At 37.6% G+C, this 18,112-nt stretch overlaps 1 protein-coding gene across 2 annotated transcripts in view; it reads left to right on the top strand.

Annotated features, from left to right (window-relative positions):
* TRAK2 (trafficking kinesin protein 2) overlaps window positions 1-18,112 on the top strand; it is a 27,574-nt gene extending 9,462 nt beyond the window's left edge. The window contains exons 4-17 of one of the 2 annotated variants that reach the window (XM_074593525.1): window positions 2,066-2,119; window positions 2,892-2,962; window positions 3,630-3,746; window positions 5,088-5,297; window positions 7,145-7,223; window positions 8,971-9,101; window positions 9,319-9,393; window positions 10,003-10,140; window positions 11,074-11,153; window positions 11,870-12,073; window positions 12,207-12,505; window positions 12,847-13,125; window positions 13,311-13,410; window positions 13,996-18,112. In XM_074593525.1, the coding sequence (XP_074449626.1) occupies window positions 2,066-2,119; window positions 2,892-2,962; window positions 3,630-3,746; window positions 5,088-5,297; window positions 7,145-7,223; window positions 8,971-9,101; window positions 9,319-9,393; window positions 10,003-10,140; window positions 11,074-11,153; window positions 11,870-12,073; window positions 12,207-12,505; window positions 12,847-13,125; window positions 13,311-13,410; window positions 13,996-14,674 (2,516 nt within the window). In that variant the 3' untranslated portion in view covers window positions 14,675-18,112. The remainder of the gene's footprint in view (window positions 1-2,065; window positions 2,120-2,891; window positions 2,963-3,629; window positions 3,747-5,087; window positions 5,298-7,144; window positions 7,224-8,970; window positions 9,102-9,318; window positions 9,394-10,002; window positions 10,141-11,073; window positions 11,154-11,869; window positions 12,074-12,206; window positions 12,506-12,846; window positions 13,126-13,310; window positions 13,411-13,995) is intronic. The other variant, XM_074593526.1, reaches the window with a different exon arrangement.

The following is an 18,112-nucleotide window of genomic DNA, read 5'->3' as shown; positions in this document are numbered from 1 at the left end:
CTAGAAATTGTCCAAAGAGATTGAATGTAGTAGTCATCATACTAGCTTTTTTGAGCCTAGTAAGTTACAGGGACATACTGGGAAGGTCCCAGACAAATACAGTTATAAATAAAGATCTAATTATAGTCATTGCTGAATAGCTTGTTAGGTGAAATTTGTATGCTTCTTTCTGTTGACTGGAATTGGGAATAAATGTGACAATTATACTCTTGAAGCATAACTTGGGGTTTTTATGTGTATATCTCCCCCTCCCTATATATGTATGGAAGCATTTTTATAACTTTTTCCTAAAGAGAATGCTAAAGTCATGGTTTGAGGGAATTTGTAGTTGACATTCAAGGTAAAAAAAAAAAAAAAAAAAAAAAACAAAAAACCCCAGCACAACAGTTACTGCACTTGAGCTCCTCCTCTTTTTATTGCCGCTTGCTGCATATTAGATCCGATGACCAGTTGAGTTCCCACTCGCAGTGTTTTCAGTGGGGTGAAAGAATATTTTCTGCTTCTACTGTGGTAGCCTAAGAAGCCCTGAATTACAAAACATCTTTAGAACTACTTTGCACGTGTGAGTAAAGGGACATGGCACAACATAACAAGAATATTAACCAGAATGAAGAGCTGCTTGCAGCTTTCACTTGTCAAGGTGGGTGAGGAGAGATTGCACATTTGCGTGTTCACAAGACAGAGTTATAACAAACTATGTATAATTTTGATCCTGTATAGTGAGAAAATGACAAAGGTTGTATGGAGCTAAGTTTCAAAGCTGTTAATTCTGTGATTCCATTTATCAGAATAAATATATTTGCTTTTGATTTTAGGAACCTACCTACCTGAGTAACGTTTTATGTCATTAGTGTAAATCTTTATTAAGGTGACTTAGCACTGCATAGAAACTTTTAAATTGAAATCACCTGGTGGGAACAGTTACCACAGGAGAGCTGATTATAATATTCTGCCTGTAATGGCTGAAACTTACTTATGTACGTGCAGTGAATTTTCCAGATACTGGTAAGCCAGATGAGTTTGGAGTTCCCTCTCAGCAACCAATACCAGCAACTAAGCAGTACAGTAAAACTGACCTCCCAAATGCATGTTATGCTACTCATAGGTACTTTAAATTTCATGAAGACTTTCTGTTTTTGCCGTACTTAGAAATACAATTAGTAAATGCCTCTGCTGTAAGTGTAAAGCTCGTAAGTACTTGAACATCATCTGTTGGGTTTTTATGGCTACTGATCTACTTGATAAAAAGCGTTTGATTTATTTTTTCTGTTAAGTTGTAAGAGAAACAGTTCAGTAAACGTTTTTCTTCTGTATTGTTTTTTCTGTTCTCCTGTCTTTCAGGACTGCAGGAAAGTTTCTTTCTATACTAAAATGCAGCTTGTTTTTGTTCCTAGCATAGCCTTAGTGTTATGTTTTAAAAGGTTAATTATGGGCATTTTGTATGTAAAGAACATACATAGCTTATATGACATATGTAAATAAAGTTAGTGTGCACTTCAGCTATCTCATAACTAAGTGTGCAGTCCTCAACAAGAACAAACAAAGAAAAAAGCTGAGAACCAATACTGTTATGTATTCAGACTATGAATCAGATTTAAACAAGATACGAGAGTCAAGGAAACCTTCAGAAATAGATTTAGACCAAATCCATAGTAATCTCATTTTGCAGTGCAGCGATAATGGAATTAGTTTCAAAACAGGTTAACTTAGACCTTCAGTTGAAGCAGATAATTCTATATTGGTTAGATTTCTATTGCTGCCTTCTTTATTTTAATGATCCTGATTCCATAAAGCAAAAATACCAAATTTCTATTGAACTTGGATGAGCATAAACATCTATCACCTGCAAGTGAGATGTATAATTTTGCTTCTGAAGCGAATCATATTTAAACGGTTCTTTAAAAGTTCTAAGAAAGTTTTAATAGTTTAAAAAGGATGTTTACACATGCATTTATTTTTTGGTGGTGGTGAATGCATGCAAATAAATCACCTGTTTCTTTACATTTTAATTTTTTCTCCTCTTTGTTCTTTTTCCCCCTGTTTCTTTCATTTTCTGTCACTCTAGCTCTTATTGAACTTCCTTCCTCCTCCTTGGCTGGATCTCACAAATTTGCTCAAGGTAATTAAGATTTCTTCTCTGCTAGCATCTTCTGTTTCTCAGGACAAGAACTAGAGCAGACCAGTGCTTTGTGTTTTAGCACTGTGTTTTGTTCAGAGTTGCTGCAAATTCTTCATGCTTTGTTTATTCTTGTCTCAGCCCTGTTTTTTAAATCCTACTTGTTCTTAGTTTTTTAATAGTTTCACAAACTCTTCAAACTTCAAAGTCATTCAGTCAGTAAGATGGGATTTACTGCTACATCTAAATTGTAGGCATACATTATCCCGTTTCTTTTTAACTTTTTCTAAGATGATCAATCACTAAATAAATACGTTCTCTGGGGTCTCCATACTTCGTGTACATAGCTGTCACACACACTCATGGGAATTTTCTTTCAAGGGTAAAGTCTGCAGGTGTGTTCAGCTATATTTAGATATGCTCCAGTATAGTCTTCCCTCTCACCCCAGCAGGCTGGATGATTTAATAGTTTAGCTGTATTCAAAAAGTTGATCTTAAGAGATTTTTCTCTCCTTTTTCTAAATTTGAAAGATGACTGAGCACCTCAAGTTTTAGCTATTTTTTCTGAAAGCTGTAAATGTTCAATACCTCATTATATCAGTCTCCCAAATGAGTATTGTTTCATATTTCTGAACTTAAGATGCGTTTTCGTAGCCTACACTAGTTCATCAACTAAGTACTGTATTTGTATATAAACAACATCCTCTAAGTAGGTTTAGATAACCAGTTGTCTTGTACTTAAACTACCTCAGTAAGTATGTTTTTCTCTTCTCAGTTCTTGGCACAGATAATGTGGAGCAGAAAACCTACAGTGATTCTGACATGGTCAAACATCTGTTAGCTGAGGTATGCTTGTCTCTGTAATGCTACGTTAATTTATTTGTGGACATGTATTTGCGGAGGGGTTTTATTCAGCTACTGTTAGTTTTGGTTCAGTTATCTTCAGGAGCTGCTCATCAAACACATGGGAAATGAGAAGCTGCTCATTTGGTTGCACCATCTTGGAAACAAAATTTAGCAAAGCTATGGGCGCCCATGGAGCCAGTGAGGTTTAAGAAAGAAACAGCTTGCTTCTGCTTACCTGTTGCTCCTTTGCTTCTAGCCTCCCATCATTAATCAGGTTAAGCAGTCTGTTCTGTAGAAAGTGTCACTTGAAAGACCACAAGCCTAAGCACATGTGGCTTCTTTGTATGATTCAACATAGCCCATATAACCTCTACAGTACTCAGCACAAAAACCCAAAACCACCTTCAGGTTTGGTGCTTTCCCCTCCCCCGTTACTGCAAATAACTGTGGAAGAGAATGTGCTATATCAAGAAATGCAGTTATAGATGTGTTCTGGATACAAATGATGAAGCATTAATCATTGTTCTAACAAAACTGATCCATGTGAGAGTGAAGGGGGAATCTCAGAGTGGTGATGCATTAAACAATACATGGGACAATCTAATACTATTCTGAATTTAAACCTTATTGGATCAAAAGTAAACATTTGTTCTCATTTTGTGAACAGAAAGATCGGGACCTGGAACTGGCAGCTCGAATTGGACAAGCCCTCCTTAAGCGCAACCATCTGTTGACGGAACAGAATGAAGCACTAGAAGAACAGTTAGGACAAACTCTAGATCGAGTGAGTGATCTTCCCTTTCCCCCCTTTGCCTTTCCCCCCTTTGCCTTTCCCCCCTTTGCCTTTCCCCCCTTTGCCTTTCCCCCCTTTGCCTTTCCCCCCTTTGCCTTTCCCCCCTTTGCCTCTTTTCCCTTTCCTTCCTTTCCTTTTCTTCTTTTTTCTTTTAATGATGACAGTAAGAGGATTAATAGAAATATATTATTTCATTGTGAAAGCATGTGATTGCTGCTCAAACTACAGAAGTGTACTTAGATGTTATTCTCCTAATTATCAGCATTCAATCAGCTTTCTCAATCCAAGAATTGACTATGAAGACTGCATATTGTAATTACAAGTGTTAGGTATCGTTATGATATATCTACAGCAGGATTGCATTTTCAAAGTGTTTGTTTTGACCATCAGTCTGATATCCCGATATAAGAATATAATGATCTAAGTCAAAATAAGTAATTGGTATCTGTCGTGACCTGCTACGTAACAACTTCACAGGTGAGGAAACAGCCAGATAATGAGCTTGCTTAATGGGGTGCTTACAGTAAGAATAAATAGATAGATAAATAAATAAAATGTAATGAAAATTGAATTCCAATCAAGAGCTTCACTCCATTTCTTCCTTTAAGCACAGATTCTTGGTCTAATATTTTCTTTGTTTTTCTTTCTTAAAAAAGAATTAAAGAGTTGACAAACAATAAAGTATCCCAAGTTTTTTAACCTTGGGGTCAACAGATGTAGTCTAAGTTACAGTGAAATGGATTCAGCTGCCAGTATTAAACAGCATGTTGGTAATAAAAAGTAGGACAGCATAAACTTATGTATTCATATAAACACTTAGATATGCAAAATAGAATTTATCTAAATGAGATCTGTTTCTTCTCTTGGTTTTATTTGTCCTACAGTTCATTTAATGTATAGACTTGGGGATATGAGTCTATATAGATAGATAGATGTCTATCACTCCTTTTCTCCAGGAATTTACAGTTCAGAAAAATGGTCATAATCAAAATGATAGTTAGCATGTTAAAATATAAACATATATCAAAGCACCTGGAAAATTATTTTGAAGCAAACTATTAAAAAAGTACGTTCTGTTGTCCCTTCTTGTGTTATCTTGAATTTTCAGTCTCCCTCACAGTGTTAAAATTATGATTTTGTGAACTTCCCATAAAATAAATAGAGGTTGATTCTTCTGTGCAAATATAAATAAATGAATCATGACCTGTGAGCTATTTTTTAATCTCATATTAAACTGGAACAGTGATGTTACAAGAGGCTGCATAAATAATACACTGTAATATGATATAGCTAAAGTATATCTCACGAGCTGGTGATCTTCTTTTGTCATAGGTTAACCAGCTGCAGCATGAACTGTCGAAGAAGGATGACCTGCTTCGTATTGTTTCAATTGCTTCAGAGGAGAGTGAAACAGATTCCAGCTGTTCCACACCACTTCGTTTCAATGAGTCTTTCAACATATCACATGATCTGTTGCAGCTGGATGTCTTGCAAGATAAACTCAGAGAGCTGGAAGAGGAGAACCTTGCTCTCCGATCGAAGGTATATCTGACTTACAGTGTGTACTGTATATGCTACATATGAAATAAATCAGAATGATTAAAAAAATCCAGCACTTGGGTTTCTGCTGAAGCGTATTACTATTTTGTATGAGTGTATACAAATCATACCCAAATGCTTTCCCTCCACCCCGCATATCTTTCTGTTTCGTTCACTACTCCTCGTTATCTCCAGAGGCCTCTAGTAGTCCTTCCTCAATGCCTTTATGGTATGTGAAAGAATATGGGAACATACGTAAGTACACTCCCAGCAAAAGTACTTGAACCCATCGGGCCCTCAAGCTGGTGCAACCTGTTTTGATATGAATCTGACTGTGATTAGTAGTAGTATTTCGGGAATTCCATTGTGTTACCATTACATTTTTGTCAGCTTATATTCAATATTAAGGGTTAGTAAGCTTCTACTCAAATACTTTTAAAGACACACTTAGTTTTGACTATGTGATTAGTCTCTGTATTTTAATTGTGTATAAAACATGAAAACAGGTACTATGCCTTTACAAGGATAGAGACTAAGTGTCCAGACAACATAAATAACGGCTATAAAAGTCATGGAACCAACAGCAAAGGTTACAAGAATTGGAATCTACAGATGCAGTGTCCCTACTTCAGAGGTGGAGAGTGGAACTTGTAAAATAGGAGATTGGTTCTTTTGTTGTTTTTAAGAAAAGGGGGGTGTTGTTTTTAAGAAAGGTGGGGGGTTTTTTATTTAATGTATGTGGTTTTTTGGTTTGGGTTTGGGTTTTTTTGTGAGCCTTACCTAATATAAGCTTGTTACAGCAGTACAACAGAGACTAGATTCCTTTAACGTGAACAAAATGTACTCTTCCCCTTCTTTTGTCTCCAAAATGTTCAGCCCGAGATGCACATCCTTCCTAAAACTCCCAAAGGCCAAATGGATGGTTTAGTAGTGCTGTAGGAGAGAAAAGAGAAAATCAGACTGCTTTTATTATGCTCCTATTCCTGTATACGATTACAAACCTTTACAGACCAGGGGATTAGTCTACCTTCACGTGAAAAAATGGAGTTGAAAAGAGACTGCTATTATTCTGTGATATAACGTAACCTTCGCTGACTTGAAATAGCCTCAATCATATTGAGCCTGTATTTGCTTTTTTATTTACTTTGATGTGACAGCATTTTGTACAGTGTGTTTGCCTGCCCTTGTGTAGCTGTACTTCTATTTTCATGCATAATCTTTAAACCCATTTATTAAGTTTTATGGCGAGTCTCTTACTGGCAAACAGTACCAAATATAGAAGACTTACCTGTGCAAAGTTTAATATTATCATCCTCACCATTGAAAAAAAGGTGGGAATCTAGTATGCTCGATGTTATTTAGACCTGTTGTGATACTTGATCTCTGGCCCAGAAAATTTACAGTCTAAATGAACTACTTGGGGAATATGGAGAAAAGCTGTTCTACTGAGAGTTTTTCAGTGCCATAAAAGGTTTGGCTAGCATCGTTCAGTTTTCAAGATTTCTTTGCCTTAAGAAGTTTTGAAGCAAATTCAATTGCTCACTTCTGATAACTGTGTCAGTTTACTTTCCCTAACAAATCACATATTTTTGCAACAATTTTTTTATTAGAGGCATGAGAGAGATCAGGCTTTGTTCATGTGCCTGTGTGTCTCACTCGAAAGACCTGTGCAATTCAGGGAAACAAGTTATGGTGGAAAAAATGGTTAGGAAGTATGACCAGATGCAGAGAAATTATAAAGATAGGTAGAGAGGAGACTCTTCAGTTGCAAGAATTTCAGAAATAAAAATTTATAACATTAATATATGTATACATGCACTGAAATTGGAATACCAATAATTCTCTTGAAGGCTTGCCATCTGAAGACAGAAACCATTACATATGAAGAGAAGGAACAGCAGCTGGTCAATGACTGTGTCAAAGAGCTCCGTGAGTATCCAGGCTGTATCTTGCAATGGCAAAACAGGATTTGAAATACCTAGTGCCTACACATTCTTAGTTATTCCCGAACCCAAAAATGAGTAAAAATTCAGTAATTTATGACAATTATTCAAATCTTGCTCTTTACACAAGTGCAAAATTGTTTCTGTATTTCATCAGGTTTCACTCTGACATTAAACTTCAGGTATGCGTACTGTGTTTAGAGAGAGTAAATGAACACAAAATCTCCAAAACCTCCTAAACTGAGGCCTACAGACACTGGAAAATCAACATAATATACTTCTATAGACTATTCAGCACAAATGACATTGAAATGTATCAGTGCATAGACTCTTAAATGCTCATTCTAAGTTACTATATATTTATGAACACATTAGTGTATTTTTAAAATATAACTTATAAACCAAAGCATTTAGATTGGCAAGTATTTTAATTTGCCTGGAACAGTTATCTATATTTCCTTTGGGGGCTACTTATTTGCACAGAAATACAAATGCATGTAAGTATTCTGAAACACTAAAGAACAATCCTTTTTCTTGTGTGGTGATTGTGTTACCTGGTGGTACAACTTTTATCTGTAGTCATTTGACGTGTGCCACTTCCCTTGTGCATAATAACCTTATGCTTATATTTTAAGATTTTTTTTCTATACAAGCACCATAAAGAAGACTGTGTTGCTGCTTGATTTTTCTTGTTCCAGATGACTACAAAACACTATGAATTGATACATAGCTGGTTGTTAATTTAATCCATTCCCTCTGAGAAAACAGATGTCCTTTGCAAATATAAGTTATTTCATATAAGCTCTTCTATTTTCCTTCAGTGAGAATGTCTGTGAGTTGTGTATTGTCCAATTCTAAAGGACATATAGGCATGCTAGGTAATTTAGACTGACAGAAAGAATCTTCTCCCAAAGGATGTCTAGTCTACACCTTTAAAATTTGTGTCTTCAGGAAAAAGGTATCTGAGCGTGAGCTTAAATGCCCACACACCCATGAGCAGGACATTGACCTGCAGTCAGTTTGTGAGATACAATAACCACTGTATTTGTAGTGTGATGTGTATGCAAGATTGATCAGACTTTATTAGGACTGTGCTATGCTTTCAAGGGCAAGCATACGAGCAATACTAACTGCATAAATATATTTCAGCTTTTTGAGTTGCTTTGTCATCTGACTTCATGAAGTGCTTGCTCAAAGAAAGAAACTGGAAATTGTATGCAGTGAGTCTTTGGGGAATAGATAGTGACCAGAATCAAGAGCTGAATAGGTATATGTTATGCTTGACAAGGTCTGACAAAACACCTTTGCTTACAGAGAATGGTAGTTAATAACAGAATCATCTTCATGTTCTAAGTCTGGCCTTGGTCATGAGCCAGTATGTCATTTGAAATTGTTTATAGTTTACCTTGGATTTTATTATTGTCATTTCACATAACTGTGATGTGTATTTCAGGTTCTGCATACTTAGCTCTTAATATGTTTCAACTGCATTTGAAGTTAACTCTCCTCCTCCTCCCCACCATTTCTCTTTATCATTTCCCTATGGGTGTTCTAAGACAGCTAGTCTTATGTACTATGAATTGATTTCCTAAAAGAGTATTGATCATTTTGCAGATTGTTCTTGACTTTCACTAATCTTTTCTGGGTTTTGGATTTGGTTTGGTTTGGTTTGGTTGGTTTTTTTGTCACGTATTGGGAAAAGCACACTGCTAAGTTCCTTTTATGTTTTGTAGGGCAAACAAATGCTCAAATTTCCAGAATAACAGAGGAGTTGTCAGAGAAGAGTGAGGAGTTGGTTCGCTACCAGGAGGAGATCTCATCCCTCTTGTCTCAGATTGTTGATCTTCAACATAAACTCAAAGAAGTAAGGGAATGCTGATGAAGAGTGTATGTGTATGTATGCGCGTGTGTGTATGTGTGTGCACGTGTGTGCACACCAGTGCTTACAGCAGGTAAAAACGGACTTGCAAGCCAGGGGGTTGCACTGCAAGAGAGTGGCTGTTTTGGGAAAGTATGGCAGAGGATTAACTCTTTGGGGGAAATTGGCTGAGAAAATGATGAGCACCTTTTTGTGCTTTCAGCATGTGATTGAAAAGGAGGAGCTGAAACTTCACTTGCAAGCTTCCAAAGATGCTCAGAGACAACTGACAGCAGAGGTACTTTAGGCTTCTATATATATACGTTTAGATAAATGTTTAGAATACAATACAAGAGAAAGAAAACTAAGAGAGAATGGGAACTATTGCCCAAACCACAACAATTATGTAGGGCTTTTCATTTTTCATTGTGATTGGAAAAAAAGAATAATTATTTTTATTTAAGTCTACACAAATATTTCTGTAGTTCACAGGAATATGAAAAGCAAGGAAGGTGTTTCAAGTAGGGAGGTCTTACTATTAGAAGTTACGAGAAAAAGACTGTTTTAGGGTATATCAACAATACTGTAGCTCATTAGATTTTAAAGAAGTTCTCTTTTTTGCTTCTTTTGCATCAGCAGTCACTGTATTTGCAGGCTTTTTCGATGTATTTTCCTTTGGATTTTATCATACCGTTTCCTCTTTCAAGTCTCAATTTGGGCTTCATGCTTCACCACGGGTGCTATGCTGACCATTGTCCATTCCAGAGGTTGGCGTGTGCCATGCAGTTGGAAAAATGTTACAGTGTTGAATCAGTCGATACAGGTTTCTGTAGGAGTTAATTCAGTTTCATTCTGTCTTTTCTTTGAAGCTTACTGATATCAGGTGATGTCCTCTTTTTCCTTTCAGCTACACGAGTTGCAGGATCGGAATGTGGAGTGTCTAGGCATGCTGCACGAATCACAAGAAGAAGTGAAGTTGCTGCGCAGCAGAGCCAGCTCTGTTGCTTGTCTCTGCCACCCCCAGTCATGTGGAGCATTTCCTGTGGTAATAAATACCGCTGGTGTGGCATACACCTACTGGCCTGTAGTAGCATACAACTATATGAGTAAAACAGCCGTTACAGGAGCTGCAGCAGGAGCTGTTTTGTAGTAGTCAGAGGAGCTGATCTAATGGTTTTACAGTTCTTTAATGTGTGCACTTTGGAGAATTTTATGTATTAGGAAACTAATCATTCACTTGACATATTGCGATATTAAAATTATTTTTCCTTTTTATATGCCATTTCTGTTGAATATGGGAATTGGCATGTTCTACAGCTAGCGCTCGGTTGTGCTGGTATATTGTTCAATGTTGATGTGAATTTTATAACTTGACAGTGTTTCTTTAAGAAACAAAGCATCTTTTGTTCGAGAGTTCAAGGAGTATTTTTCTTACTTTGTGTAGTTTGTGATGTAATTTTATGTCCCTCTGAGATTGAATTTTAAGCATCATCAGAAATGCATGACCCTAGACTAATTACTAGAGATGACTAAACCAGTGGAAAAGGGTTAAAGGCATTTATTTTCCTCTTCTTATTAGTGTCAGGTATGTTCTCATTACTGTACTCTCAAAAATTTCTGGGTATGCTGGGAATTTGTCAGGTTTTGCTTGGTTGTTCTGTGTATACCGAATCCCTCATGTACATGTTAGGCCGTGTAAGAAGTGCTCTAAAAATTGTAGCCTAACGTAAGAAGCCAGCATAAAAAGTACCAAGAAAAGGCAGATGTTGCTAATGAAAACTGAACCCATACTGGTTATACATAGGTGTAGCTATGGTGGAGAACTTCCCCTCCATGCCCTTCCTTCTTGAACATACTGATACCGGGGAAATAAATGGAGATTTTTTGAGTATTTTTTAAGAGATGTTTTCTGCTAAAATTGTTAGGAGGAAGACTTGAATCTAATTTGTCAACTCTTCTGGTTTCCATTTTTCTCTAGGATTCCCTTGCAGCAGAAATTGAAGGGACAATGCGGAAGGAATTGAGTCAGGGTGATGAATCTGTTCTCTCCAAGCAAAAGTATGTTTTCAGATCTCTATGTGCTATTTCAATATTTTTCCATATGCTCGTATTAAGTAAGGTGAAACTGATTTCTGGAAATCTATTAATGTGAATGTTCTCTCTATAATAAGTTTTCTACGTAACTCAATAAAAAAAAAGCTGTGTAGTATTTGGTAATCTTTTCAACTTTGAAACCTACTGTTCTTATTTGATTCTATGAGGAAGTTGGGTATTTGCTAAAAGGATATTATTTTATTCTTTAATTTGTGAGACTTTTTATGCAAATTCTCTGATGCATGGCACTAGTTTTATCCCTTTTAATGCTTATAAAAAATTCTCAGGCAAATGAAATTATAGCTGAAAGACTGATAACAGTTTCCAAAGCCCTGAAAACCTGCTCCTGGATCTCTTAAGTCAGAGCAAGAAGTAATAAATTAAATAAATGCTTCTGAAAGCATATATAAATTAAATAAGTAAAATATATGTTCCAGTATGTTCTCAAGTGATTATCAATAGAGGTTCAGGTCTTTCAGGTTGAAGTAAGTGGTCATTCTCATATTTAATAGAGTAGTACTCCTGAAGGGTGAGCGTCTTAGGCAGTCCTGTTTTTCTGGCTTAAGTCTTTTTAGTCAGGTCTCTGCAGATTTTTGAAAGTCTTTTCAGAGCTTTTTCTTTATTACATCTTTTTCAAAATGCTTCTGAAAACCACATTTGTTTGCGTGTCTTTTCTGCAGGGGTCAACAAAAACGAGTATTTGATACTGTCAAGGTTGCTAATGTCACTCGTGGCCGTGCTTCTTCCTATCCCGCCCCATTGCCAATCCCTGGATCTAATCGGTCAAGCGTTGTTATGACAGCAAAGCCCTTCCAGTCTGGCGTACACCAGTTGGAGAGCCACACACAGATGACCCAGAGGAGCAGCTCTGAAAAGAATTCGAAGTAGGAAACACAGCCTGTTATCTTTCTAAACTAACTGATTCAAAACTAAATCCAGACTGGGCCTCTGCTGTGTAAGAGAGAAATAGTTAATTCAATGGTCTTAATATCTATTATTATTTCATGTTTCTTACAGGGACAGTCATAATCCTGGCCAGCCGGGAACCCCTGGAGACAATGACTTAGTCACGGCTCTGCACAGGCTCTCCCTCCGTCGTCAGAACTACCTGAGTGAGAAGCAGTTCTTTGAGGAGGAATGGGAGCGAAAAATGCATTTGCTGGCTGAGCAGAAAGAAGGGGCTAGTGGCTGCAGTACACCGACAGAAAACTGTTTTTCTCTGGGTACAAACTCAGAATTCACTGATCTCTCTGCCAGCTCTAGTAATCTCCGTGTCCTCCTACCAGAAAAATTGCAAATTGTCAAACCCATTGAAGGTAAGAGGATGATCTTCCCTCTCTCATCAGCAGAAAAGGATTTTACATTACTTTGCCAATTAAATCATTGTTGGTGTGTGTATAGCTAGGTATGATAGGCAGTAAGAGGAAATAGTAGCATTTGGTAGGCTACGTGCCAGCTAGCTCATCAGTATCACTTTCTATTTGGCTTTCTTATGCGGTGCTAATTGTTAGACTTTTTCTTGGCATTGCCATCCAAGTGCGCCACGTGTATCACAGTGTCAGCACCAGTTGGCTGGAGTTGTTTTGATCATGAATTCTTGTAACTCAGTACAATAGTAGGTGATGGCTCTCTGAGACTTTCCTCTTTTTCACGCCAGGATCTCAGACCCTTTTTCACTGGCAGCAGCTTGCTCGACCCAACCTAGGCACCATTCTTGACCCAAGACCAGGTGTTGTTACAAAAGGTTTTACCCCTCTGTCTGATGATACTGTGCACCACATCTCTGACTTGGAGGAGGATGATGAGGAAGAAGGTGAAGGAGGTATAACATTTCAAGTGCAACAGTCCTTCCCAGAGGAAAAGAAATGTACAGTGGCAAAGCCAGTGGCAGGGATTTTCCTGCCACCTATTACTTCAGCAGCAGTTCCACTCACTGGTAAGACGCAGTGTCTGTTTCTCAATGGAAAGTATTCGAACTTGCAACAATGCTGTCTTTGCTGTCTTTGTTCTTTACTTTAAAATAAAAAGCAGTGATAATAACCTTATCTTAAACTTCGCTTTGATTAGTCCTTATCTGTCTTTATTTTTACCCTCAATTGATGTAAATTCTCCACGTTGCAGCCTCGAATCCAGGGAAGTGTCTGTCTTCTACAAATTCCACGTTTACCTTTACTACCTGTAGGATCCTTCACCCATCTGATGTCACTCAAGTTACTCCCAGGTATGATGACTGATGACATCCTAAAGGTTGCTGCATAGGATTAAACAGTTGTTTTCTGGCTTCTGATATATGGACCAGTTTTAAAAAATACCAAGGATTGGATGTTACTTATACAAATAGTTATAATTACAAAGGGGAAACTTGAAGTTCTCTAAGAGTGAGAGGTAAAACAGATTTGGGTAACTTAAAGGAAGTAAATTTATACTCTTAAATAGCAAATGCCTTGTGTCACAATACCTATTGTAAAAAAAATAATATATTGGTACTACGAAAATTCTTTTTTTCTGACTGTCATAATTTTTTAAACTAAGTTATTACTGGGTGTATATGTTGATTTTCTGTCTAATACAGTGTAGGTGACCACTCACTGGTACTTGCACCAAAACCTCTCTGTCAGCCTCGTATCTTCTAAATATTTTGCAGAACAATAATTCCGAATTGACTAAAGCTGAAACTGTCACAGCTAATAGCAATAGTTTACTTTTTCTTGAGCATTCTGTATACTAAAAGGAAAATATAGAGCAGAGCAGGTATAAAGATGTCTAATGTGTGCATCTTCTCTCTTTAATTTTTATTTCATTTCAGCTCTGTGGGTGCCCCATTTTCACTTGGAAATACAGGCAGCAGTATTGGAAACCCAGTAGTGAGCACTCCAGCTGTGTCTTACAGGCTTAGTATTGGAGAATTTCTCACCAACAGAAGAGATTCAACTACTACCTTCAGCAGCACGAGCAGTCTGGCTAAACTTTTGCAAGAACAAGGCATCTCTGCCAAGGTTTACGATAGCCCCGTATTAGAAAAACTGCCTTTGCTACAGCCCCCTCGAACTCTCCCCATTCCTTCTACTCCACCAAATTCTCCCTCACGTTCACCTTGTCCTTCCCCCCCACCTTTTGAGCCTCGAGTGCATCACTCAGAAAACTTCCTGGCTTCTCGACCAGCAGAAACATTCTTGCAAGAAATGTATGGCCTAAAGCCGTGTCGTAACGCTCCTGACGTAGGCCAGCTGAAGATGAACCTAGTGGACAGACTGAAGAGGCTGGGTATTGCCAGGGTGATCAAGCCCCCTGAGACACAGGACCACGGAAAGAATCGGGTGCCGGAGGTTAGCTTGCAGAGGCAGGACTCAGCTGTGTTTCTAAATGCAGGTAGAAACCTAATGGCAGGACTGAGAAGAAACCAGAGTCTTCCAGCCATGATTGGAGCGTTGGGAGCTCCAGTTTGCACACAGTCATCGAAAATGGATATCCTAAAGGAGGACTGACTGGTCTGAAAAATGATTGACGTCTAGCATAGTAAATAATACATGAGGGACAAACATCCAGTACAGGCATCGTTAGATGTGTTACAGAAGAGTTGGAGAAGGCATGCGCATGTTAAAGATGTGGGAGAGAGGAGTGTTGGGATCAAGGAGAAAAAGAATATTGCTTGGGTTTGAGGAAGAAGGCTTTTGTGGAAGATAGGAAAGAAGAAACCAAAGCTTAGTTTTGAGACCCTCTTCAGCATCTGTCTTAACTTAAGCAGAAATAAAAGACCATTGTAGACATTCTCAGTATTTTAATCTTTTAAACTGTAGTACTGTCTTGCAGGTGCTGTTCTATTTTTTTTTTTTCCACCACACAACCATAGTATTTTACTAGTTGTTAGCAGTCAGGCTGTATCATTTAAAAATAATAGTAAAATACTTATCAGTCTGACCAGCATTATTGGTCCAAGTCCCTCTCTGTAGCAAACAATTATGAAAACTTGGATTATATTTTTTATTCTTGTATTTTCCATTTCAGAAACTGTACCCTTTTGAATTCCTCCCCACTTTGGGAAGCAGAGGAGAGAACCTTTAGCTCTTTGTAAGAAAACAACACTTCTGTTTAGGAACACAGAAACTGGTGGTCAGGATTTATATTTTGAAAGAATACAGTTGTGCGAGTGAGGTATTAACAGAAGTTAATCTCTTTCCAGAGCTTCTGAAGCACATAGAGGAAGGTGCAATGAATATGAATTAAGAAGCAGGAAAGTATGTATTAGGGTGAAAACTTCAAGCTAAGAAGTCTTTCCAGAGTGTGCTCTGCATCTTTTGGAATGAGAGTATTTTTGCACACACACAAATCTCAGGCACATTTCAATGTTGCAAAGGGAAATAAAATCTAGGTGCTTGGTTCAGGGTTTCTTTGACGTAAGCAGAGAGCATTTACTTCAACACAAGTGTCGGAAATTCAGTAACATGACTCTTCTCTTGACAGGTAGACATCATGTATATTTGAGAGTTCTGCAGTAAACTTCATGCCTTTCGTTCACTTATTTCTGATTTTAGGCAGGATTTTGTTTAAAAGATTTCACCAAGAGCAAAATTTACCAGTCTATATTCAGAAACAGGAGGATGAAAGCTAGTGTTCTTTATATAATTTTAGTGAATGCAAATCAGTTTTGTCTACATTGAAATCCTTTGTTTTGATGGTGGAGAGTGGTTCTGAACCTGATTCTGAACAAAGCTGAGGCAGACTTTCCGTCTCAAAAGAGAAGTCCGTTTTATAAATCTGATTTCTGAGTGATAATCAGCAAAATATTAATGACCATAATGCTTTTTTGATTCCTTCCTGTCCAAGGTTCTAGTCTGAATAATCTATAATAGATTTATAGTGCGATTTAAAGAAGAAAAAAAGTTTGCCCAGAATTCCTTGGAGGAATGGGTCTTCACTAGTGACCTGAATAGAAACAGGTTCTTAACCTTTATGTAATTTTTCACTGTACCTATCAACATTTTAAAATTATTTTAAAGTTTGGTTTCCATACAACTAGATGAAACAGTCAAAGTTTACCTCGCTTGTTACAGTGTATGTGGGACATAGCTACTACCTGTCTGGGTGTGTGGTGTGAAGCATCAGTGTAATTACACTGATTTGCATTTGCCGTAAGGTGCATCCATCATAATCGGTACCCTTGTTGCTGCAGGGTTGAGCGGAGTAGGGCAGGAAAAGAAAGCTTCTTAACCTGATTTATAAGAAGTTTGTAACGTGGCCTTTCTGCTTTTACAGTTCTATAGATCTTGTGATGACTCTTTGATATAATAGTCTTTTTTTGTAAAAGGAAAAGGAGTAACCACTGCAAACTTGCACAGGGATTCTTAGCAGAAACTTGTCTGTCAGCAGCGCACAGAAATATTCAGGAATTCCTGGAGTTGCCTTTTGCTCTCTAAGCAAAATCTTACACTTATAAAAGGTGAATTTTATTTAAAATACTATATACGGGTTAATTTTGTTTTTTAAATGAAAAATATTTAATTTCTTCATGTAAGTATTTATGTCTGTACGTACTTAGCCGTGCATGGGGTCTTGCCTAGCTAAATAAGGTAAGAGTGAAAGGAGTGGGGGGAGGCAATTTTGCTCCCCGGTGGACTAAGATGGGTATGTCTGCTGTGTGTTCGTAACTTCTAGGGAAACAACCGGAATGAGTTAACAGAAAATTAGACAGTTTGATGTCAACAGAGAAGTGTATAACGTGTCAAAATACGTCCGGTTTATATGTGTTTATTATAGGAATACATGTAAGTTACAGATAAATTTTTGAAGGTGTTACACTGTGTTTCTAGCTAGCTTCGTTAGATAACTCTAGCCATTGGGTCATTCTGTGTGTTATCACCAGAAGTAGCAAATCAGCTAAATCAGAATTCCTTTAGCAGACCAGGTTTCATTTAAAATTAATCTAAAAGCACATAAATTAAATGCATGTTTCTCTCTGGGACGCTTCCATATTCCATAGCCCGACAACATAAACTGGTTCAGTTCAAACGATATTATGGGTAAATCGAGAGGTTGGTTGGTTGGTTTTCGTTAGGATGCTGTATCATCAGATGCTTTATACAAGGCAAGAATGGAAGAATCTGTATACCAGTGTGTTTGCGTCTTTATCCGGTTGGTTGATCCCGTGGTGCAGCGTTGTTGAAATTCTGCCATGCGTTTATACCTTTGGATGGTCACATGTGTTTTGTATATATGTGCCTAGCTTGCAGCAACAGGGAAAATTGGTACTTCTTCCAAGTTTACTCTTTTGTGCCAAAACCTAGACGATAAACTTTTCTGAATAACACACCTGTTTCTGAGAACACATTAAAAGTTGCCATCATTCTAGGAACTGATTTGGCTTCTGTTGCTTCCCATAGAGAGGAGACGAACTTGCGTGACTAAGATAACTGAAATCCCGCACAAGATCTTCTGATCCTGCACAAATGTGATTTGGTTGGGCGGGAGGTAGAACGAGAAGGAATGGAGAATTGCATTTCAGAAAGGCTCTGATATCTTGCAGGACTGAGACAAAAACAGATGCTAGAAAGGACTTAGCCATGGTTGTGAAAGTTTCAAGAGACAGAAGGAAATTCTTGTAGTATTTACCTTTATTAAGATTGGCTTAAACCAAGCACAAATTTATAGCTTTCTAGTTTCACTGTTTTTGATAAACTCAGTGATGCCTGCATGCTCAAAATACCTGTGATCAAAGTTAAACATCTACGGGAGTCAAACACCAGCAGAGAGGGAAGGAGAATATTGGGCTTGGGCCTCATTTGGCTGTTACACGTGAGGATGACACACAAAGTTTGAACGGTCTGGGAACTTCATGGTGGTTTTTTTCATCTGCTTTTTGCACTTACTGTTGTTTCATAGTGGAATGTAAATTTGATAATAAACATGTATAACATGCTATTTTTCAA

This window comes from Larus michahellis, chromosome 7 (assembly GCF_964199755.1).
Source record: "Larus michahellis chromosome 7, bLarMic1.1, whole genome shotgun sequence".
NCBI classification, from domain to species: Eukaryota; Metazoa; Chordata; class Aves; order Charadriiformes; family Laridae; genus Larus; species Larus michahellis.
The sequence above is the reverse complement of the archived record's forward strand: the minus strand, read 5'-3'. Positions and strand labels throughout refer to the sequence as shown.